The sequence below is a fragment of the Macrosteles quadrilineatus genome, unplaced genomic scaffold (assembly GCF_028750875.1).
Source record: "Macrosteles quadrilineatus isolate MER2022 unplaced genomic scaffold, UCM_ALF_1.0 Scaffold_8__2_contigs__length_117827958, whole genome shotgun sequence".
NCBI classification, from domain to species: Eukaryota; Metazoa; Arthropoda; class Insecta; order Hemiptera; family Cicadellidae; genus Macrosteles; species Macrosteles quadrilineatus.
In genome coordinates this window covers 34759729-34785230 of record NW_026542601.1, presented here as the reverse complement: position 1 = coordinate 34785230, position 25502 = coordinate 34759729, and the positions used below count along the sequence as shown (strand labels likewise).

Below are 25502 nucleotides of genomic sequence, written 5' to 3'. Positions count from 1 at the left end.
AGTTGCAAACTCTTTGTTTGCAACACTAGTTTCGGTCACTATGAGCCGAGAGCCGTTGAAACACGAAACAGAAACATTTCTCCGCCATCCCCTTCGTGCGATCCCCTTCGCTACCACCTCCAGTCTCACTCACGTGATCACTCGCACCACCCTGTGTCTCGACTCAGTGAACCCTGTCTGGACTGCTACCTCGTGTTTGTTGTGACTTATCTCGTATCGTTCGTGCGTGTTGTGAGTGATGATCTACTGAGTGAGATGGAGTGAAGAGATGACAATATTATCAAAGTTAATTTTTTAGCTTTTACAGCGAAAATTAAGTGCTTTGGAATCAAACTATTTCTGACTATAAAAACAAAAGCAAGAAAAACTATGCATGGAATGACATGTCACGGGAAATTAACTTAAGCAGGGCAGAGGTCCAAAATAAGATGAGGAACCTCATAATTCAATTTAACAGAGAATCTAAAAAGTCAATAAGTCGATCTGGATCGGGGGTCGACGATGGGAAAACCAAGTGGAAGTTTTTTTCAATCGATGATGTTTCAATCAAGGTTGAAATTATTTCAAACATTTTCATGAAACATGGAAACAAAATAAAAATTGCAAACTTTTATTTGAAACTACTGTTTGCAACTGCTGTTTGCAATAAAAGTTTGCAAGTTTTTGTTCGAAACTCCGGTGTAAACGCGGCTTAAATGGTATGCCTGGATGCCTGTCACCCTGTCACTAAACAACACCACTTGCGACTTTGCCAGTTCTACCAGGCCACGGCCTGTAGTTAGAGGCGGCCGTGGCTATAATCGATGTATATTTATTTATTGAACACCAACGGCAAACACCATTTTACATTAAATAAGCTACAGATAGGAAACAATTATGAAAATTTACTTATATGAAGAAACGTTGTTGAAATGAAAAGGAAACATTGGTTTATTATTGATCTAGTTTTATTTGTAACAGTGAGTTGGCAGTTGGCACCAATGCTGTTGCCACAATAATAAATAATAGTAAGTAAGTACGTATGAAATGAATATGGTGGATGCTATTCGACTGGAGGAGAAGGCTATTCTGTGATTGGGAAACACTGATCATCTAGGTAACGGTTTACTTTTAATACCCATTTATTTACAGCTGCAATTACTATAAATCTTATTTTATGCCCTAATTATATTCATACTTTCCACTTGTCTTGGTAACCTCAGTTTATGACCTCATAAATACGCCAGGAGAAACCTTTCTTTGTTATTGTAGTTGGTAGATTTCCATAGGACCCTGGGGCAAAAATTTTCTAGATAAACTTTTCACTTTTTTAATTGAATGGCGAAATATCATAGTATCCACGACGTTCTTAGAATATAAACTTTATAATTAAAGTATATTGGCTACAGCTCTTGTGCTTAAAAGTCCTTTTTCCATTTCCACATATGCCAACTTGGTCCAAAACAGAGGCCTAACTTAGACCTCTGTGCACTAGAAAATAGTAATTTAAATACATAAGCCTAGGCATACCTATAACTTAACTCAAGTGTTTCATAAAGTAAGTTCTAAATCTCAGTTAGCCTAGATTTATCAAATTTGTTAAGTTATATCAGTTTTTACCAAGGTTATTTGCCCTATTGGCCTACTTAGGCAAACCTCAAGACCACAATGGGCCTAATCTTAAAACCTAGGTCTAGCAAACTTAAACTAGGCCTAACTTATCTTAACTTTAAATTGATCGTCTCTAGCTTTTAAACTTATCTGAGTAATAATGAGCTAACTTAAGAACTACTTAGCCTAAGTAAATCCTTAAGAATCCCTTTACATTTTTTAGGGCTAGAAGCATACAGTAACTTAAAATTTAATTTTTTTTACCCTTGTAAGGCCATAAACTTTTGTGGTGTGTACACCGGTCACTAAGTTAAGGCCAGGGCCAGCCCTATTACTGAGTTATGCACCTAAAAGGCCAGGCTATTTTTGTTTTGCGTCACATAGTTTTGGTAAATATAAGCCATTTTTAACTAAGGGAGGCCTACCTAACTTGCCGTACCATATTATCAGAAACCCATAATTTTTTTATATTTTTTTGTAGGTAGGCCTAGGCCCTAAGCTTAACAGGCTTTTAAAAACACTAACTTAATGGTGTTAGTAGGCCTAATTTTAACTTTAAAAAAGGTTTAAAAATGTAGGACCCGGACCCCAGTTTAAAAACACTTCCTGAAGTGTGAAATTGCGTAAAAAGTGTATAAAATGAAGTTTTTGAGGATAATTGATGGAAAAGCAATTCCAGTCCCAAATATTGACTGGAATTTGATAAAACCGACCCTAACTACTACAGTTCCTCCAAAACCTCAATAAGTTATACACCAATTTTAGACAATTCCACACACTTCAAGAATGTTGGATTCACTAAGTTACATCGATGTGAAAAATTCACAAGGCATATGCACTCGACATATAAGTTAATTTACAGTTGTCTCACTCAAAGATAACCAAAACCGGCATGCACGGAGAGCACCATGTCTTTGGTTTGCCGTTAGCCAACCAGCAACTAGCCTACAACGAATATTAAAATCACTTCGTCCAACAAATACATATTGTCAGGTAGGCCTATCCACATAACTTATTTCACCAGGAATCACCCCTTTCTTACTTAATGTCCGAAAGCGATTTTCCGACACAATCAGAATGAAAATTAATTATAAATTAGAGCTACGTCCTCCTTTGTCACTACTTCACTTTGAACTAAACACATGGAGTCACGGAGACAGTTCTAAACAAACAACTAACAAATAAACTACCAGCCAATCAGATTACTGCACGAAAGAAACCATCAGCCAATCAGAAATCTACACAAATAGGCCTACATCATCTGTTGATCTGTTTTACAACAAACCACAAACAATGCAGTTGCAGTGACAGGTCACTGTATCACAATTACCCCTAGAATTCCCTTGAAATTTAACTTGAATTCCTTCTGTATTTCCCGTAAAATCCCGGTTTCAATTAGCAAAGTACTGCAGTTAAGATTTTAACATATATAGATCTCATGAACACTCACTTGTTCAGGAAAAAATAATTGTTGATTATGAAATGAAACTGTTCTAAACTAACCGAACCAACCAAACTTGCTGTATGATTTCATGAGGAAAAAAATATTGTTGATTATGAAATGAATCTGTTCTAAACTAACCGAACCAACCAAACTCGCTGTAGGCCTATGATTTCACAAGGAAATAATAATTGTTCATTTTGAAATGAAACTGTTCTAAACTAACCAAACCAACCAAACTTGCTGTGATTTCATGAGGAAAAAATAATTGTTCATTATGAAATGAATCTGTTCTAAACTAACCGAACCAACCAAACTCGCTGTAGGCCTATGATTTCAAAAGGAAATAATAATTGTTCATTTTGAAATGAAACTGTTCTAAACTAACCAAACCAACCAAACTTGCTGTATGATTTCATGAGGAAAAAATAATTGTTCATTATGAAATGAAACTGTTCTAAACCAACCTAACTTGCTGTTTGATTTCATAAATCGGTTTTATAAGAGAATTCGTTACCCAGATATACAACCAAACAGTAAAGTACAAACCATGAAACCAATAACCCTATAAATCAGATTTTGTAGACACCAGCGCACCCAGTGTCACTAACACGAACACGAACTACTGTAAACACGATATACGAGCAACAACTTGTGTTGTTTAGTTCCATAAGATATGTTTATTTATTTATTAATTCCATACTCCTTGAGGAGTTTGTTTTATCTATGTTAATTATTCGTAATTTATATTATGTCTGCAGAAATATCAATATAGATTCGGTTCGATATATCGTTTCTAAAATATTTTTATTTTCAATTTAAACATACATGGAAATAGGTTATGATCTGTTTATAATTTATTGATGTTTTGAATGTAAAAATATAATCGAGTTAAGATCGGTGTACGTTTTTAATGAACTTGAATAAATAAAACTTATCAATATACAAACAAAAGAAGACTGAAAATCATTGACTATTAGGCCTAGTCAAAGCTGAAAACTTAACTTCACGTTTTTTGAGATACTGGTAAGGATAGGCTATACACAGGTGATAGATGATACACTTCACTTTTTATTGACCTATTTAAATATTTTCAAGCCATTTTTTTACTAAATATATATGATAAAATAAACAAACAACTTTATTTTTACTTTGATATTGTTTTTATTTATATCATATGGTACAATACAATTCTGATAGTCTTCCTGTCTCTGCCGGCTCTGCTCAACCCGTCGTCGTTGGCGGCAAAGGAAAGTACCCATTGATACAGACTAATTACCCATTCTTGCTGGGTAATTAAGTTACCTATAAATTACCCTTTTACCCGTCGAATAACCGTTTTCTCCCCATGATTAACCACGTATAATCTCCCCCACCCAAAACCCCGAATTCCCACTGGCCCCTTAGTGAGTTGGGATTATTGTTTATTTATTTAATTATAAATAAAAGGAGGCCTTGGCGCCAACAAATTCTTTGATAAAGTTGTAGTATTGATGTCCTAGAATAGTTTAAAAGTGATTTTAGAACGTTTAAGCTGGGGTCTGGGTCCTGAATAAGTAGGCCTACCCAAAAAAATGTACATATTCTTATATCTAAGTAAAATAGGTAGGCTAGGCCTATACGAAAACCCTTAATGATTTTTATTTTTGACAACAAATAAAAAATATAAAAGTTGGTTTTAAACCCAAAAGACACACATTTTCTTTTAGTAAATTGTGTAAGTTAGTTATAGCTAAAATGCTAATTTTCAAGTAAGTTAATTACCTTGGGTAATAAGTCCAGTTATAGTAGGCTAAATTAGTACTATTTGAAAGATCCAACTGCGTTTTTTTTTTCTAAAACTGAGAGAAGAGCAAGCCTATCTTTACTATCTTGTAGAATATTTTGTTCTTTCACACACTTAACAGAATCCACAAAATACATGAGAAAATACCTACCGTACACTAATGTAGTACGGTAAACACTTAAAATTATTTACAAAAGGCCTAAGTTATTTTTTACATAGGTAAATTTGATACCGTAACACACGCCCTTGCGTAACGTGTAACGTACAAGATTTTACTTGACCCGACATTATACAGAGGGTTACGTACAATATTTTTCATTATCCATTTCACTCATCTTCTAACAGTAACGTTCTTTTACAAACAAAAGCTAGGTTAGGAAAATACTTTAAGCATAACAATAAAATTCAAGCGCACAGCTGATTTCTAGCGTTGAACGTTGTTGGCTTCATAGAGGTAGGCCTACATATTTTTTCAAGTTGAGCACTCATGTTATTTTTGGGTTTCATTACTTCACCGAGTGAGTTTTAAAGAAGTTGTAGGCCTATACATCACGCTTGGGATAGGGAAGTTTAACACGGCAGGTTAGGTAAAATAGCCTTACCATTTTTTAGTGTGCACCAGGTTTGGTGTATTGCTGAACTTAAATGCACAAATTACATCAACTTCAAATTAAATTTATAGTTTCAATAGGCCTATCTTCCATTTTGGTTTTAGATTGGAGGAAGGAGGTATATATGATCAAATCAAGATTGGCAAGAATCAGAAGATGAGTGATAGAAAAACGCTGCGTTCGAGAACAAGAGGTAAGTTGGATTTGTTTTCTAAGCGATAGATTATTTATTACGGTACTTAATTGATCCTCTTTAGGTTTGTGTGTATCTATATTATTTATACGCTACATGAAACTTTGTGAACAATAGGCTAAGGCTTTTTTGTTTTAAGATTTAACCCCACATAGTAGGAAATACCAAAAACGTTCGTCCAAGTGTGTAGATTTGCAAACTGACCTTACATTTTTGAAAAGTCCCTTGGGCTCTGCCCCAGTGGCTTTTAAAGTTCCCATGTTATCCTTATGAAGAACATATTTGTTTACATTACTGTATGATCAGCTGGATAATTGAATTGCTGTTAATATTTTACTTGCAATTTAAGGAAACTTATGTTACAAAGAATATTTAACATATTTCTAGATTAAATAATACCAAGATATGTGTACATCTATGAAAATGGAACAGAAATTATTCTATAACCTCTTTATTGTACATTGTACAATTTTACCCGGGAAAAGCCGGGTTTTGCTGCTAGTAAGTTTTATATTTTGTACTTCGAGAACCATTTGTTTAGGCTCAGGGGGACCCAAAACAGATATCCACTCAAAACTCAAATTAAAAAAATGTTGACGAAAACAATACTTTCTCCATATACTATGTAATAGGGGGAGAAAGTAAGTGATGAAGCTCTGTAATTGCATTAAGATGTTTAATAAATAATCAACTAAGTTATCATGCAAATTAATTCTTGTTAACTTTCCAATCCTGTATAGTTGTTTGGTAAATCTAAATATTTTACCTACGGCCGTTTTTAAGTAGTAGCTGTTTCAGCTCAGTCCTTAGAATTGTAAAGTTTTACATAACAGCATGGTTTACTTTCATAACATCACAATTTTACTCATAACAACACAGGTAACGGACCAATGAGGTTCAAGGATTGAGAGAGAAGAAGTTAAATTGTAATGATTCGTTGTGTCACTGTCAGTGGCGATGAGAGGTTATAAACAAAAACATTTAACCTCTTTTAGAAGTTACGAGTATTGATTATTATTAGTAAATTGAAACTCTGTCATAGGTAAAGTAGTGTACGCAACTCGCGTAAATAATGTTAACGACACTCATAGAAGCTAGGAACTCAACAAGGCTCGTACCTAAAATTTATTACTTATGCCTTTAACACTATCTTAACGCAATAATTTCGTAAACTTCTATTTGTCAATAGATTAATGATTTATTATTAAATAATTGTACTCAATTTATAAAAGGTTGTGTATTTCTATTCAAACAAAAACTCAATCAAGTTATAAAACAATAACAAAAAAACATATGTTGAACAATTAATTTAGGCCGAAACAAAAACAGTACAAATGGCTTTCGCAACCAAAAACAAGAACACACAGTCGTCCTCAAGTAGAATTAAAAGAAACAACGAAGCACCTAGGTGTTATGATTGATTTAAAACTAACTTGGAAACCACATGTAGATCAACTTAGCATGAAGCTTTCTTCAGGCATCTACGTGATTCGCAGAATGAAGCAGTAAGTGGCCTAGACGTGGCTAAAGTAGCTTACTTTGCCCTTTTTGAATCACACCTGAGGTAGCCATAACTACATGGGGAGGAACAGCCAACACAATCATAGAAAGGGTTCTCAAACAACAGAAAAGAGCGATCAGATGCCTGGCAGGCATACAATATCAGGAAAGCTGCTGAGACCACTTCAAACAATTCAAAATCCTCACTGTAATATCACTCTACATACGTGAAACAATCCTGTACACAATAAGCTCACAACAAACAAGACACCAGGTCATACACCAATTCAACACAAGGCATGCCTCAAACTTTGCCTTGCCACCACACCATCTCAGCCTATTTGAAAGGAAACCAGCGTACAAAGGAGCTTTGTATTACAATCATCTACCTGAGCAGCTCAAGACACTACCACTGCCACACTTCAAGAACAAATTGACATCATAGCTACAGGACAGACCATTTTACACAGAAGCCGAATTCCTGAAAAAAACAGCACCAGTGGATCTTCCCCCCCTCAACCCTACAATGTTGTAACTAGTTTTAAGTTAACCATCAAAAATTTGTTGACGCATTACTATTCTCTATGCATTTTGTGAATAAAGGAATATTGTCTATTGTCTATGTTATAAACATATTAACTACTACTGTCATCCCTCCTTCTTCACAAGTCAAAATTATTTTGTTTTCTTCTAATCCTTTCCCTTGTCTTACAACATGAGCTGACATTTTTAACACTTCATCTGAAATACCATGAGTTGCAAAGTACTTTTTGAGGTGTGTGATAACAGTAATGCTACCTTTGCTCCTTAGATTTTCACACTCAAAATATCCTGAGTAACTATCATCAACTACTAAGAAATCATTACCTATTCAAAAACATCAGCTCCGATGAATTGCCATGACCTAACTGGTACTGCTTCTTGAAGAATCACATCTTAAGGTTTTATCTCGTTGATATTTTCTGCATACATTGCACCTTGCCACTTATTAGTCAATATCTCTGTAGGATTATTGTTATCAGCTGATATAGTCAAGTCATGAATCATCTGCTACTTGGTTTTTGAGGTATGGTGTTCCTAAAAAAATGTATCCGATAATGGCACCCCCTTCACGTCTCATGATTTTTGACTGTTTGTAAGAACAATAACATGTGTCATGTCACTTCAAGAGTCGATAGTGCTTGCAAACAAGAGGGTCTCAGTTCATCACTTGCACTTTTACAAGTGTAGCTTGCTTATCGAAACACTCCACAAAAGACCACAGGACAACTGCCATAAGTCCTTTTCTATTGTAGAAGATTACCAACAGCTTTGGATCGGTGGAGGTGTAATAGCAGAGAGAGAATAGAAAATCAAGTGTGGTGACAGAAGTACTGCCACAAAATAAAATGTAAACAAAAGGAGTTTTCTGCCAAACAAGAATTGAAATGAGACGTTTATTTGTCACATAGAAGTTACATAATTGTGATACATCACCAGTAAACATATGACACGTCAGTTTTTCACAACAAAATTCAAAAAGTGTGGTTTCAAAATGAAACAAAAAAGGACTGGAGACCAGAAAAAAGTACAAGAAAGGGCGGGAGAGCTATCATACACAGTTTTAGTTGGGGGAGAAATAAAGAAAAAACACGCTGACCAGCTGAGAGCAAGAGAGGATGCAACTGATCCACCTCAATGGAAAATGCAAATGGGACCTGAAAATGATGTTTTACATAGTTTCGGGAACTCCGCCTAAATTGGGTGGGGAGAAATGTAGGATTATTATCATCAGCTGATATATGTCAAGTTATGAATCATCTGCTATTTGGTTTGTTTACATTATTAATGCCTTTGTAAATATATAGTACTAGCTGTAACCCGCGGGCTTTGCCCCATTTAACTTCTTAATTTTCAAGATGATCTCGTTCGCATGGCTCAATCACGCCCTGGTTGAAGTTCGTTCGCTAGGCTCACTCACCTTTGGGTTGGAGCTCGTTCGCTACGCTCACTCACCTTTAGGTTGGAGCTCGTTCGCTGCGCTCACTTGCCTTCAGGTTAGCTCGTTCGCTATGCTAACTCGCCTCCAGGTTGAAGTTCGTTCGCTACGCTCACTCACCTTTTGGTTGCAAATTAGCTGTTGTCATAAATGTAAAAGAATTAATAGTGCTGCACCCTGTTGGTAATCCTTGTAACTTTAATGCTATTGAACATCATAGAACAGAACCAACTTGTATAATTGAAACAGCTGTTAAGATTCATTAATTCCATTTCTCATAAGGTTAACATGGGAAACTCCAGAGCCACTGGGGCGGAGCCGATTGGACGGATCGCGAAATTGATGGTGTATAAACCTATTCCATGACATATGTACCAAGTTTCGTGGCAATCGGTTCAGCGGTGTCTGAGTTTATCACTGCCAAACAAATATATATACAAACATCCTCTTTTATACTTAAAGATTGATTGAGTTTATTATTTATTGAAATATTGTGTGCACAATGTCTCTTCTGTATGTTCTATATGGCATTCTTACATTTTTTAATTTAAGCTAGTTGATATTGCTATCCTCCTTATTCAACAATTTAAAATCTTGGCCTAGAGCCTTTTCTGGAATAAAACTCTTCACAATCATAATTTGTCAGCCAATTTATTGTGATTTATTTTTTTCATTTATTGAATGTGCTCAATGTTGATAGGTCGTAGGCCTCCAGTATCTTACAGCTGTGAGGAGGATGAGACAGACACGAGCACGGCGTCGGACCAGAACACCGACCACTCGCCTACGGGCCGCCAGAGCAAGGTCAAGTGTAAGGGTGGTTATTGTAGCGACTCTGGGACCGCCTACAACCACCGGAGACAGAGGCTGCCTCCCATCGGTGTGTTCTGGGACATAGAAAACTGTCAGGTACGAAAACTAACCTAACCTGTTGTAACCCAACCCAAATGTAGACTAATGTAGCCTAAACTAATCCAACCTAACTAGACCGAACATAGAACCTGTATTTTATCATGTGTTCTGGGACATAGAGAACTGTCAGGTACAAGTAAGCCAACCTAATATAACAAAACATAAACAAAGATGTATGAAGTATATGTAAGTGATAGACCAGACTGACTGATGACATCACTGCATACTTGGCAGCGGTATGCTTACACAGGTTGATATGTGTTTTGCTGTTATATAAAGATGCTGTTATATATACAAAGATGCTGTTATAAAGTAGTGTACGCAACTCGCGTAAATAATGTTAACAGAGTTATGAATACCATGTCTTCGTTTTGACCAGGTTAACTGGATTAACCTGTGTCAGTTTAAGAATTAAAATCAAATATAAAATCACTTTGATAAAATAAAAATATCCTCAAGTGTTCTTGTCATATTGCAAATCAAATAAAAAATATTTATAAAATAACACAGCTTGGCGGGTGGAGTGGAAGGAGAGTCAGTTACTTGCTAAATTATCCTCCAGGAACTTTTTGATGGAGAAATTGAAACTGATTAAGATGATTTTTCGTTGTTCTCTCAAATTTTCTGGTCTCGAGGCTTCTCAGGCTCTCAGTCAGCTCATTGAACAGCTACTCTGGGAAAACCCCCAGACCCCTGAGATTCAAGCTGTCTGCTCTATATTCCGTCGGACTAGCCGGACCAACTACTCACCTAGGCTGTAGTTCCTGTTGTCTAGCTCATTTTCCAATTTGAATTGTTATGATGGTTTTGGTTAACCCAGATTTTGGTTTCAACAAGGTTTGGTTACATGGTTTTACTGTAATTATTCCAACTGATTTAAAAAAAACCAGAGTTTGTAGTCCCAGTAAGAGTTAATTACAGACTTTTAACTTCTCATCTTACCCTATCAGTCAGTTCTTTAAGATAGTTATTTTTTGGCATGTTTTTGAATTATTATTAAATTATCATAGTGGTATTTTCATGTTGCAGGTACCTAGAAACAAGTCAGCTGCAGGGGTAGCTCAAGTTATCCGAGAAGAATTTTTCTCGGGTTACGAAGAGAGTGAGTTTGTGGTGGCCTGCGATGCAAACAGAGAGTCACAACAAGTGGTGAATGAGTTGAATGATGCACAGGTCAGTAGACACTGAATGTAAGTTTTTTTTTATATTGGCCATTGACTTTGAATCATCAGATAGACAATCTATCTTCAAAGGTTGTCCAAGTAAACAATCAAACTCTGGAAGATGGTTTTGTGAGTAAAAAAAGAGAAAATCAAATATGAAATTTTTATCCAAAACGCTTTGTTTACCAGTTATCTGCTGTTTTGTATTTTTTAACACTAAAGTTTACTTCTTTGAACTTTTTCTACCAATCTTTATGAACATTGGCATTTATTTTGAAAAATGTAAAACCTATCTTAAAAAATTCAACTTTTTCATATATTTAAAATTCCACTACCATTATTCATGTGTATTTACTGTATAGTTAAAACAGTATAAGTGTCCTACAGTAGGCTAATTATATATAAGTTATTATACATATTTTTTTTACTTTCCATAAATATCCAAATTTCAATATGACCGCCTTTAAAGTTTTCAAAGTCAAATTCAATGAAAAGGAGGGTTTAAGTTTTTTTTTACAGACTGTGACACTTAAATTACTTGCTGACAATCCAATGGCATTTTGATTGTAAAAAATCGGTTGGTAAACATTTTTAAAATAATCTTTACTTAAGTAATTTTAATTGTGCAATGAAAATGTGTCTTTTTATATTAAGCTCTATATCACTAAAATTACCAAGTTTATTTATTGATAGGTTGAATTTTTTTACTACTCCTTTGGTGTTTTGTCACATAGTTTCACAAAGAAGATACTGATTTTCAGAATTTTTCAATCATGTATATATCATCTAATAACAAACAATGTTCTGACTTGTATGTTTACAGGTGTGTGTGTTGCACGTTCCGTCCCAGAGTAAGAATGCGGCAGATGAGAAGTTGAGGCATGGGATGCGCAAGTTTGCTCATACGCACGGCTCGGGCTCGGCTGTAGTGCTCATATCGGGAGACGTCAACTTTGCACCCGACCTCTGTGATCTTAGACATAGGTAAAGAGTTCTCTTGTTACTGCCGTACTATTTGTGATTTAGGTCTTTCATAAGCCTAAAATACTCATACTGTTGTCTTATAAAAAAAATGTATAATCAAGACATTGTTGCTAAATGTAGTAGATCCTTTCTTACTTATGGGTTTACCACTGCTTAGGTAAACGCCTCTGCCTAGGTAAAAATTGAGTTTGGATTATCCTCCCTTGATTTTAAAACTTGTCGGTTTAACTTATGTAGTCTTAAACCTATGTAATGTAATGTTAGACGTGAGTAACCTATGGAATCTTGAGATACCCATTCCAAACCTTATTGCAGTGATAATATAAAATCGTGTTTATGCAATTGTAGCAGATGAAAAGCAGGAAAAATATCTGAATTTTTCAAATATTTTACAAGATTACATAGGTACGGTAGTGCTATTTTAACTAACCTTTCAGGTCATATAACCTAGCACCTACCAGTGAAGATTTGTTTAGAGAGAGTGTAACTTTCGGTGTGTGTGTGTCTGTAGGTCTTTTTGAGTTAAACATTATTTTTTATGTAAAAACATATTTCTTATCTCCAGAAAGTTATATTGTCTAGAGATTTCCTTTCTTTATTCAACATGGTGAGTGTGTGACAGGTATTTTCTAAGTTAATAATTTCATTTTTAGTTCAACACTTTTTATTTACAAAAGTAATTTTATTTAGAAATTCTTTTCTTCATCCCATGTGTAGGAAGTAGGTCTAACTGACCCCTCAGGGTAATGTTTAGTGTTGTTTTGGAGAAGATTGATTTCTAGTTTTTTCCTTCTACAGATTCAACAATAATTTGAAGTTATTGTGGTAACATTTTGACTAATTTGTTCCAGGTATAAGATATATGTGATACTAGTCCATAATGATAGCTGTTCTGAGTCGCTTATCATGTGTGCCCATGAGACTTACCGCTTCAGTAATCTGGTAGCCAACCTGCCGATGAGAAGCAATGTCAGCGTACGTCTACTTATACCTGTTCTTGTACTATTACGTTTTTATTGTGTAGGTGTCCGTGGCTATCTCCTAAATTGGGACGGAACCAAAGTTGTTTAAATTTAATTCTCGGAAAAAAATTTAAGTAAAAAATGATGGACGAGCAATTTTGTCATTCGAGTAAGAGATAAAATCATTTCACTTCCTATCCTGTCCGATGAAATCACTGTTATGTAATCTTCAGTTTAGGGATGGTCAAGTCTCGAAATTTCGGGAAATTTTCGGGAAATTTTAAATCTCGTTACACGAGACGAGATTTCATTTTGGCCGAGATTTTTATCGAGACGAGAATAAAAAAAAAAAAAAAAAATTAAAAACGCCTGCAGAAAGTCAATGCAATACCCGCAATACAGGAGCGTGTTGTAGTTGCGTTTCCTTTGCGAAGGCGTTCTTATTTAATTAATTCTTTAAATGTAAATATTACTTTAATTATTTTAATAATATTACTTTAATAACATTTGAGAAGTTTTGTTAAGTGTAAGTAGTGTGAGGTTTATTAGCCTTCTATAAAAAGTCAAAACAAGTAACTATTTTATGAAAATTAATATTGCTTTTATTCTATGATTTATTTTATTTTAGGATAAGTTGAACTCTATCCTAACTGATATCACTATGTTTCCTAGGCATTTTTAATAAGTTAGGCGTGATTAATAAAAAAATGTTATGCTGATGTTTTTTAATAAAAGATTGTAAATATTCTTGCCTATTATCATTATTTTTGTATTTAAACAGTCATCTAACAATGTTACAAAATCAGGTAAAAATTTTGAACGTGCATTTCCCGTTGTGTATGAGAAGGGAAATCCCGTCTCGATCTCGTCTCGAAATTTTATGAGAAATAAAAAATCTCGTCTCGTCTCGTCTCGAACTAAAAATCCAATCTCGTCCATCCCTACTTCAGTTATAGATCAAATATAGGTGTAACACAATATCTTTGCTTAAAAACATAGATTATATTGTCTTTATAAGACACAAATTGTTTGGTGAATGTTGATACTATGTTGAATCAAACAAATTCAATTGGAAAAAATACTACTTAGAAAATTATCCAAGCATTTTAGTCAGAAAGTAAAGTAGTAAATACTGTGTAAAAATTACTAGATATTTTTGGTATTTTGTCAACAATTCGATACTACTAAATAGTAATATTAACAATTAAAGATTTTAAAGTAGCCTGTATGTTGATTCTAACTTAACCTAACCCAATCCTAAACAGGATTTTTATTTTTAGACGGGTTAATTTTTCAATCTGAAATAATAATAATGACAATAAACTAACAGAAAAGGTCTGATTTGTAAAACTCTAATAATAAACCCAAAATAATTATTTGAATCATCAGTTACTTAAATAAGCGCAAAGACTAAAAATTACAAAGTTTACATTTTCTTGTGAATATTAAACAGACAAACCAGCCGTCGGAAGTGACGGTGAGTGGGCTGCCATTGCATCATGACGCGGGGAAGGTGAGAGCTAGACTGAAGCGGTTGGCGGAGAACTGTGGAGGCAGGGTGGGGCTAGTGGTGGGGACACGGGCTACAGTGCAGTTCAGCTCCATGGAGTTTGGCATCAGGTTAGTTGAACGCCTGTTGAATTGTAAACCTTGGACTCTTAGAGTAAAGCTAGGTTGTTAAATTGTCCTGAGAATGAAATTACTTATTTATTGCCAAATAAAGTGCCTAGGGACCTAAATTTGCCTCTTCTAGAAGATAATATAGGGTGCCCAGTTAAAGCAGGGATATTTACATTAATTTTTATGACTAGGGAAAAGTGCCTGAATTGTATGCTAATTTTGTATGCAACCAATAATTTTCCGAAAATCACAAATGGCCTATCCATTAAGATCGTTCTGTTGGTTCTTTAAGCTTTTTTTGTTGTTGCCATGTGTAGTTAAATCCGAAATCTAAGAGACAATGAAAATTTTGCCATTTTGTATAGGGGAGCCTGCTCCTCCAATCCCAAACAAAATTAATCTCAACTTAAATAATTTTTAGGGTTTTTGTGAGGAGGAATTTTTTTAGGCTTATCTGAATGGGAAAGAGTTCAAACTATCACAAAAGACTCACAACTTTACTCTATAAACAGGTCTCCTGAGTCTTCTGTCTTCTTCTTAAAACCTGAAGAAACTCTGTCTTCCTTAGTTGAAAATGCTGTCAGTGACAGTGTGAGATATGTTTTGTGTATAAATGTAAAGTTCCGTGGCTCAAAGTGTGTACCAGTTCGGACTCCTTTCCCATTCAGATAAGCCTGCTTTTCCCAAAAAAAGTTCTAAAAACCTAGGCCCTTGTGCTCTTTGTTACATCCATTAACTTAGTGATGGGTCGGTACCAATTTATAAATGTCGGTACCGGTACCGGTTCCTAACCAAAGTCGATTCTCGGTTCCAATATTATCGGTACCTACCCCATTTAATTTTTTTTTTATTTTTAAAACAAAATATCCCTTTTCCAATTTTTAACATTGATTATTTTTCATTAGTGTAGGATGGTTATATTGAGGGATTAAGAGAATAAAGCCAATTTGTACAAAAAAACATTTGAACAACCAAACACATAAAATCAAAACAAATACCGTACCAGAAGTGGGCCTTTGTATATGTATGTATATGTGGGCCGTAAGTGTATGGGCCTATTTGTTGAAATGATTCACTGCTAAACCAATAAATTTATCATAGGCTACTAACCTTGGACATAAAGGTGGCTCCGGAAACTTGTTATAATATCTTAACTGCCTGTTAAGTTCTAACTAAATATTTAGAAGGAAGTAATTTTGAGTCATTTTGTACCTATAGCCTGTATTAAGTTAATTTTAGGCTACAGTATTAAGGAAAATTTAGAACAAAAGTATTTATGGAAAGGATGTTTTGAACAAATATTTCTAGAAAATAGGCCCACATTTTCATTTGAGGTTACAGTTTAAGGTGCAGGCTTTTTGAAAAAAAAAGAAAGATTTAACAAAAGCTTTGTTTGGTCACTGTGATGGTTTTTTGTAGGCCTGGAGCCTGTACCAATATTAGGTATTTCATTAGACTAAAAGTGATTTTAGACCCCCCACCTCTAAAGATAACAATAAATACACAAATACGAACATTTAATTGACATTGATAGTCCTATCACAGGCACACGACTTGGACGGTCCCGGCGCAGGTAGTAGACATTGATAGGCCTATCAATGTCAATTAAATGTTCGTATTCCTGTATTTATTGTTTACGTGTGACATCGATATCTTTGTTTTTTTAACCCTGACGATGCCGCATTTACGGCAAAACATGTAGGTTGTTAACATGTTAACCTCAATCAACATTTAGATTACTTGAAGAGGTAATTGTACCATAATATTATAGAACTGTATGAATTAAATAAAATAATCTTGTAACTTGTAACTATTATTAATGGTATTAATAATCAGATAAAGAAAAGATATGGTTGGTTTTAACGTGTACCTAATAATTTTGTTGAGTCCAAATAAATAATTTATTTTATCCAGTCTTTATAAGCTTGCATTATTTTATCTTCTGCAACAATTGCTGTCGATGTTTGCACCACACTATCAGCTGACGATAGAGAGGACAACTTTCTTAAACAAACACTGAAATAATGATCCTATAGCCTGCTATTGATAATATTTCATGATAAATATGCACTTTCAAATAGCCTTAAGTGAAAAATAATCATTGTGGTTGACAGTTTGAATTTTGTAAATGGGTAAATAAGAATATAACCAATTAATTTGGTAACAAATGTATCAGTACTGACATTTCACCATCGATTCTCGGTCCCTGTACTTTTCTCAAGAACCGGTGAAACCAACATTTGGCATTAAGTACTGACTCATCACTATCCGTAACCTAAAGTGAATAATTGTTAGTATGGATTCTCATGGAATTTTTTCAGTAATAGGGTTTTTTGTACTCTTATATTTCTGCTCAGTTTATAAAATATATAAAAATCAAATTGCAATGCTCTTAATATACCTTGTCAATTCAGACTCCAAATGATGAAATTTGTTATTGCAGGGCTCAGAAGAGGATGGACGGAGAAGATGTTTTTGGTTCTCAGATTGCTGTGAGCCATCCGGTTATTGTCAACAACCCACAGCGCTCCAATGAGCAGTCTCCAATCAAATATTTTAGTAAGTGTTTACAGTATTCTGAAGTTTTCCCACACCGAAACTGAAATGCTAACCATTAAGCCTGGTTAAACAGGGTAAACTTAGTAGCCAACACCGATAATAATTTTCATTACATTCTCCCCTTTTCATCAAACGTAGGCTCTAACTGGGAACCGCTTTACACACTAAAGCTTGGCCTAGAGAGTCCATTGGCGTGAAATGAACCCCAGGACCTTGGGGACCAAAGTCCTAATTTGTACGACTGGACCAGCTTACTCCCTTAACACACCCCAAATTAGATTTATGTAGCCTAAGTCCATGAAAAATATAAATAGCTTATATGGGAAATTTGCTAATACCACAACTCTTATTTTATTCACTTTTGTTTCATCACTTTATACCCCACCCTTTCTCTTTTGATCCCTTATTGGCCATCCTGAATATGAATTTTTTAATAAGTGTGTTAATAATTCAAACTTAAAATTTACAATTATTGTCTTTGTTCATCTGAGTGAGTCATAAACATGTAATGAAACCTACTGCATTGTTTTTTTTTTTTTTGTTAAGATGTTCACGAAGTTGAGAGACATATTAAGTATACAAAGAATTCCATACTTTTTTGCCAGTCTTGTATTTTGGTTTGTGGTTATTATTTTCTCACAAAAAAGTTTACATTTAGAATTAACAATTGTTTTACTTTTGCAGAAAAACCTGTACTCAACGGATTCAAGTATGAAGACAAAAGAGTTCCTCACGTTGAAGACCAGAGGAGTTTTCACAAGCCTATTCCTCCGTTCAACAACAGTACAAATCAGTGAGTGTTTTTTAGTCCTTTAAAGTTTTGTACGTCACGGTATTTCTTGATGCATGGCCTATTGGTGCAACCAGAAAACAGTTTCAACAAACTTGGAAAATAAGTCTTTGTACAATTCCTTGAAGGAAACAAATGTAATCAATAAAATTATGCAAGTTAGCTGAGTGTTTGTTGTGCTCGCCAATAAATCTGAAGCTTGCTTGTTGAATCCGGAGCACAATTGATTGTAGTCCAAGGGGTTATCTGGCTTCTAAACTAATAATGATTTAACAAAAAAGTAATATAAAAAAAAGGTTTTAGTTTGAATAAAAATTATATAGCAAACAAATACATCAAAAAATTATCAATGAATAAGTAGATAAATCATTGTAACTATCGCTAGGCCTACTCTCGTAATTTTTCACTTCATATTATGAATATTTGTATTCTAACTAGTTTTTCATTTTAATTGTTTATAAAACAAAACTAATTGCTCAGTGTGGTAATTTTTATTAATATCTTATCAAATTTAATCAAGTATTTTCTATTGGTACTCTACTGGCAACTGGGATACCTGATGTCAGTAGATAAACATTACCATATAATTTTATTACATATTTTAAGATACTATATGCAATGCAAAATGCAATATTTGAAAAAGTTGATCAAATTCCCAAAAAATATTTATCTAGAAAGAAGACAAGAAACTTTTTTACATCATTACACCATTGCCCAATAATTGCAATACTTAACCTTGATTCATACAGTTTCACAAGATGTTTTATTTTCCAGTCAGAGCAACGGAGTGTTTAAAAAACCATTCCCTGTCAGGAATTTATTCAATCAAGAAAACGTTCCAGTGAATTCTAAATTCAACCAACCAACATGGGAACGAACACAATCACAACAGGTTTGTATATTTGCTGATTTTATTTCACGTTAGCTTGAAAAAACAATAAACAACAGGAATCTTTAAATTAGGATAGGACATGTTTAAGTAATTTCCTACCTAATTCCGGGACAAAGATGGAGGCCTGAAATTACCGTTAATCAACGGGACAATTTAATATCCTCCTTCTCTTCAGACAGACTGGCAGGTGCTTGAGCAGTAACCAGATGTTTCGCGGTACCAAGGCGCCACTTTCCTGCTCTCTCCATGGCTGCGCTCTCTCCCGCACTCCCCCCTCACTCCCGCACCTACTCCTCTTCTGCGCCACCCCCTCTCCCGCGCCCATCCGGCCTCTCCTACGCTCCCTCCTCGACGTTTCACGCTCAACACTACCTTGTCTTTATTTATTGTTTATATATTGTTCTTTATTTATTACCTAACGTTGTCATGGTCATATCTTCAAAGACAGGTGGCGGATATATCCGCTGCTTTTCTACACATCCGCAGATGGGTAGCGGATATATCTGCATAGTGAAAAACGAGTAAAAAATTATTTTGACAGTATGAAGTGTTCCATTGTGTTTATTTTATGTATACATGTATAACAAAACACAAATAAGGAAAATTAATTTTTATTTTTTCCTATAATTTTTCCCCGTTTGATGACACGATTTCGCCCGTCCAGGAAGGTTTAAATTAAGTAGACCTATTAATAAAAAAGTTAGTAAAAGTTTTGCTTTTAGGAATCGATATGCAGGATTTGATTTTTCAAAATATGGTTTTTGTTCTGAAATGCTAATTTCTGGGTTTGACCATCACCAACTATAGTCTTTTCACAAAATTTAGGAGTTATGAGAAGTTCCCCCACTACCTTTTTTGCTTAAAATATATTTAGCTGCTGATAGATGTTTTGGTAAACATCAGCTGTTGACTTATTGTTTTAAAGGTAGGATCAAGTGAGGGGATGGATTTTGTACCCTAAACCGCCTAAATTTTATGAACGGAGGTTAGTTGGTAGCTCTCCTACTGACCAAGAGCATCACTTGCAATCATATGAAAATAAATTACAAACAAAACTCGTTACACTGATCATCATTGACGTCTATATAATGTTAACAGAGTTTTCCAGGATTTTAAAACGGTAAATTCCACATAGTAGTTTTAATTTTATATTTTTTTTAGAATGGACTTCCAGTTGCTTCATCGTACCCAGGCAAACAGAACAGTGGAAGTAATTTTCCTGCTTATGAGCCTAGGACAAATGAAGGTAAATATTCTGTTTTTAAAAGGTTGAATATTTTCATCGCAGTTTTTTACTTTTCACTTCTGAATAAGCAACATTACATATGGAATAAAAGCTGTGAAAATTAAAGATGGTAAAATATAGTCTTTTTAATATAATTCTCCTTCTCAAGCTCGAATTGAGTTACATCCTACCATAAAATGACTTAATGGTGAAATTTTCTTAAAGTGTATTGGTCTCAAACCACGGTTTTTACATGAAGTCTAGTTTAAAATAGTTACTTTCTCATTGAGTGCAATGCATTAATGATTAATAATTGTAATGTAAGACAACACATATTAAACACTTTTCTAATACAAGAATGTTTTATACAGGATACTCTAATGGAAGGCATTCGCTAGATTCCATGCTAGATTTTGATCCTGACCGAGAAGAGAGAGAAAAAGAGTCAAACGCAACTTTTGAAAACTGGCTTAGAAACAGCACCAGCAATTTGGTAAGTGTTCAAAATTGTGTTTTTTTGTGAATGCTAATCCTACCTTATGTTTTTTGTCTTGCATTGGTTTTGGTTGAAAACCAAATTTATGTATATAAGCTTGGTTATTATGTTAGTTTTCTAATTTGTTGTTTTCATTTTACTAAAAATAAGTTTTACCTTTGTCTACCTTTTTAGCGTGCTCATAAAATGAAATGTTTTAGTAATCTCAAATATACATTATATTAGAAAATAATTTAATAATGTTTCCCAGTGGTTAACGTACTGTTATTTGAATATTGTATTTTCCCCCTTAATTTGGGTTTTTAAGGAGGAGTAAATAATGTCTATGTGTTCTATAATAGCTAAACAAGCACACAAAGCATCACACACCACTAGGCTATACTTATCCGTCATTCATATTTGGTCAAATTAATTTAGGCTGCACTCCAATCTTAATTGGTAATTTGTAAACTACTCATTCTATTGGTAAGAATATAAGCAATTCAGACTTTTTAGTGTGAGTACTATGTCATTGCCATTGTCTTAATTATCTTCCTCTGGCAGGACAAGAAGGTTGTTCCCGTGGTGAAGGTGAACACTACCATCCCGCCTCCGCCCATTGTCAACCTCCCAAGGAGAAATGACAAGTATTTCTTCCACCCTATTGACACCATGACTAACGGACACCCAGTAAGCTCCCCATCTCCTGCATCTTCCTCTGTGAGTAGACTTGGCGAGGCTGATATTTCCTAGCAAAATAAGTTTGAGACCGGAATCTTGTATTGTTTAGGGGTCTTCAGTCACAACATTTTTGCTTCGGCTAGGGTAAACAATGTTGACCTTTAGGTCTTGGGTTCAAAATCAGGCCAGGCTAAAATTTGGATGTTTAAACTGCTATTCTACAATTGCCTTTTAAAAATATTGTACATATTCTCTTGTGATAAATCTAAAAATTTGAACGTTTCTGCGAGAATGGCAAAGTTGTAAATTTTCTATCGCACAATTGTTTCTGGGATTAAAAACGGTGCCGCTCACACAACTCTAATATACATTGTCTTACCCAAAGCCATTCTCTACCCGAGATTTGGTACCTCCAAATCCTCCAGGTACCTCGAGCCTGGAAATACCTGGAGGTACCTCGAGGTACCTGCAGGTATTCAAGGTAATTCCAGCCCGAACTGATCTCTGGTAAATATATGGTCTTGTCCAACTCAAAGATTTCGGGGACTTGCGTCCTGCAGCTCCCTAATAATTAATAATATGAAGATTGCAAAGGAACAGGGTTCCCACGGACCTGGAAAGTCAGGGAAACAGGTATATGGTCAGGAAAGGTCAGGGAAAGTAAAAAAAAAAAAAAAAATGCTGCAAGTAAGGGGAAATTTATGAAAATAATGTAATATCAGGGAAATTTACCAAAATCTTATTAGATCGCATTAATTTTTTGCTTGATTAGCTATGTTGAAATGAATTAGATGCTTCCGGTAGAGATTACTAAAATACTGAAAAACGTGCGGTTAATTTAATTTTTATTTTCAATTTTTGTTGCGCTTAGAACTGTAAGTATTTAGAATTTGTTTTCTTATTTGGTATCGTATTAATAAAAAGAAGGCGTAAGTGTGGCTATAGGGGTAGTAGAGCTTGCATTAAATTAATAATTGTTTTTTTTTACTCATGATAATATAAGCAAACTTGCAGTACCTAAAATATGCCGTGGACAGGGAAATTAACAGAAAAACAGTCAGGGAAGGTGAGAGAAAGTCAGGGAATTCACTAAAGATTGCAACTTTGGAGTACTCTTAGTCACGATAAGATGATCATCATTTAAATGAACGCTACAGATTCTAGAATGCGTTTTGATACAAAATCCTGAAACATTGAAAATTAACGATTCCTCAATACCAAATTCATCATAGGTTTCGAGGGATCGCTACATTGCTAAACTTCCAATAATGGGTTTTGTTTTATTCTGGGCATGAAACTAAGCTGTACCTCTTTGCCTATGTACAGGATTCGTCAGAACCAGCCAGATGCTGGATACACAGTGGTGTACAGAGTAAAGACTGCTCATTGGCCAGTGTCACTGTCCGTCTAAGTGATTTCTCCACCAGAATCATGGCGTTGGTTACGTCTCACAATAACAGAATACCCCTCTCCAGGTAGGTTAATTTATTATTCAACACCACTGGGATTTTTTTGTAGGGGAACAGAACCTCGTTTAAAGTTCTGGTTGTGCTGTCTAGTAGTATCTTTTGTCATAGCATCACTAATTGAAATGACGAATGGTATGTTTTCAAAATCAGTGCCGTTGCTAGGAGCTTGTCAAGGAGGGGACCTTTGGGGAGGTATCCACATACTTCAAAAAAAGAAGGGGGTTCCAGGTATCACAAAATTTGGATTTTAAAGCCATTTTAAAACTAGAACTGGATCAAAAACCTGGATCAAAAACCTTATGTGACGTTTTTAGGACGAAATGTATGTTGACATTTATTTTTCAGGGTCTAATCAATGAGGGGGGGGGGGCTTTAGTCCCTATATTTCCCCCCTGGAACCGCCTCTGATCTAGGGTAAGGAATAGTTTTACTAATTGTAAGCCGAAGTAGCTAACAGAAAGTTTCTCCGCTAAAAGTTCTCCCTGTGTTGCAGTCTGCGGGATTGTTATGAGGCACAGTTTGAGATGATGGCATCAGACTCCAGGAGTGTAACCTTAGAACACTTGGTGACCTGTGTGTGCAGTGTGGAGGTGGTTAAGTCCTCCAGTGGCAAATATCTCCGGCTGGCGACCAACGTCTCCCCTACCTTCTCGGGTGAGTAACTGATAGACTGCTTGTCAAACTTTTACCACAGATACCCACAAAACATAACCTTGACATTTTTTCTTATGTAGAAAATTATGTAGGTAGATTGAAAAAAACGTCATGTCAAGTTTAAATCTAGAGTAATCTTTAGTGTTGCCAGATGTAGCCACAATTTTGACAAGAGCTAGACCCTATATAAACAATGTGCAAACTCAAAAGGAGGATATTTATTTAATGTATTCAAACCAACGCATTTAAACAACATGTTATTAAATCTAGCGGAGACGGATGTTTGGTGTTATCTTACTATTGAGGTCAGGAGGATTTCTGGAGTCAGTAGTGTACTAGGCTATTTCCCACTCAGTAGTTAAATCTTAAATTAGTCTTTAATCTGTGAAAAAAATGTGTATGGAAATCATGTGCTCAAGAAATTTTATATTGTTCCAAAGTGTAAACTAAATTGTACTTAAGAAACAAGAATTTATTTGGTTCCAACTTAATTGAATGTAATGAATGTTATAGTCTGGCAGTAAATAGTATTACTAATATACAGTGTGAGGCAGTAAAACGTTTTATGGCACGATTTTTGAAAAATCACAAATAATTCTCTTAGAAAAAAAGATATTTTTGTACATAAATCTTAAGTATATGAGTGGAAATGAATCTTTTACCCTAAAATCTAAATTTAAAAAATTTCAATAAAAATGGGTTCTTGATTTTGCTGACATTTTTCTGAGATAAACCCACCCTTGATGTTTTGTAGCAACTGCAAAACGTCTGAAATAGTTTTATAGGGCTTTGTGGTGCTAGCAGTGGCTTCAAAGTTATTTACCCAAAGGAGAATGTCTTTCCTTGAGGATGTCTTTCAGCCCGTGGGGGTACACTGAACCCTCAACGGAAAGGGCGTTGAGCACTTCTAAACCACACTATCTGCATTTTTGTAATATGCCTTTACAGCATACACATTTTGTGCACTTGTCCATTGCTCCATGGCTACTAAAATTTCCACTTGTCTAGAAGCTTAAGGTAGTTTCCCCTCTATTCTTATAACCCTCCGTCATCTGAACCCGAAATTGTGCCGTTTCAATGCCTCATCCTGTATTATGTAATATACCAATCTCCCATTGTGATGACTATAGTCAACCTTACTACCGTATTATTTATAATTTTTAAATGAGCTAACAATCTGAGAACTTTTCAGATTCACCGGTGATGGAAGAGCCTTTGCTCCAGTTGTCCAAAGATCTTCAAAACCTGTTGAAGAATCAGCCAAGGTGCCAGATTGCGTTTGACAATGTGATTGCTGTATACCACAAAGCCTATGGGAAGCCATGCAAACTTTCTGACTACGGATGTACCAAATTGGTACAGCTGGTTGACAAACTTTCTCACACAATTCAGGTTGGTTTTTGTGTAACTTTGTGACAGAGACTTATTATTGTTTCCTCCTTAAATATTGGAAAGTTTGAATGATGAATGATTGAACAAATATTTAATTAGCCTATACGAGTCTGGTTTAATATTAATCAGTATATTTTAATTGAAGTCATTGAACCTAGAAATAGCCCTTTCAAAGACAAATAAATTAATTGTGCTTTATTTCATCCTTGAACCTAACTTCATGATTGGTATTTCAATCATTACAAGTATGATTTAAGAATATGACAATCTAAACTCAACACATTATTGTTTTTATAAAGATAAAATAAATAACACAAGTTGATACAGAGAATAACTGTTCATCAAGTTGAATAAATGAAGGGTGCACGGGAAAAACGATCCATAGTAAATTTTTTTTTTAGATATTTACATGACAACAATGCTCTTGCATTGGACTATCACAAAGCAGTTCAAAAACCAGCGAAAAATGATCGTAGTCAGAGTAAATCTCATTTGAATTCTAGCTATACAATGGAAAAACGATCATAGTCATCTAAAACAAGGGAATATCGATCATGGTCTTTGCGTGCCAGGGAAAAACGATCACAGTCGTCCATGTGTTGGCATTACTGTTTTGCACTAGAAA

General features: G+C 34.9%; 1 protein-coding gene across 1 annotated transcript in view; it reads left to right on the top strand.

The window, feature by feature from the left end:
• The first annotated feature begins 1027 nt into the window (after positions 1 to 1027).
• Positions 1028 to 25502, top strand: part of LOC129000165 (meiosis regulator and mRNA stability factor 1-like) — a 49167-nt gene continuing 24692 nt past the window's right edge. Inside the window, exons 1-16 of the mRNA XM_054427103.1 lie at positions 1028 to 1096; positions 5533 to 5621; positions 9800 to 10008; positions 11041 to 11184; positions 11998 to 12158; positions 13010 to 13133; positions 14574 to 14740; positions 17184 to 17299; positions 17984 to 18092; positions 18864 to 18981; positions 20143 to 20227; positions 20578 to 20699; positions 21246 to 21401; positions 22689 to 22837; positions 23325 to 23485; positions 24678 to 24877. Of these exons, the coding sequence (XP_054283078.1) occupies positions 5585 to 5621; positions 9800 to 10008; positions 11041 to 11184; positions 11998 to 12158; positions 13010 to 13133; positions 14574 to 14740; positions 17184 to 17299; positions 17984 to 18092; positions 18864 to 18981; positions 20143 to 20227; positions 20578 to 20699; positions 21246 to 21401; positions 22689 to 22837; positions 23325 to 23485; positions 24678 to 24877 (2058 nt within the window). The 5' untranslated portion in view covers positions 1028 to 1096; positions 5533 to 5584. The remainder of the gene's footprint in view (positions 1097 to 5532; positions 5622 to 9799; positions 10009 to 11040; positions 11185 to 11997; positions 12159 to 13009; positions 13134 to 14573; positions 14741 to 17183; positions 17300 to 17983; positions 18093 to 18863; positions 18982 to 20142; positions 20228 to 20577; positions 20700 to 21245; positions 21402 to 22688; positions 22838 to 23324; positions 23486 to 24677; positions 24878 to 25502) is intronic.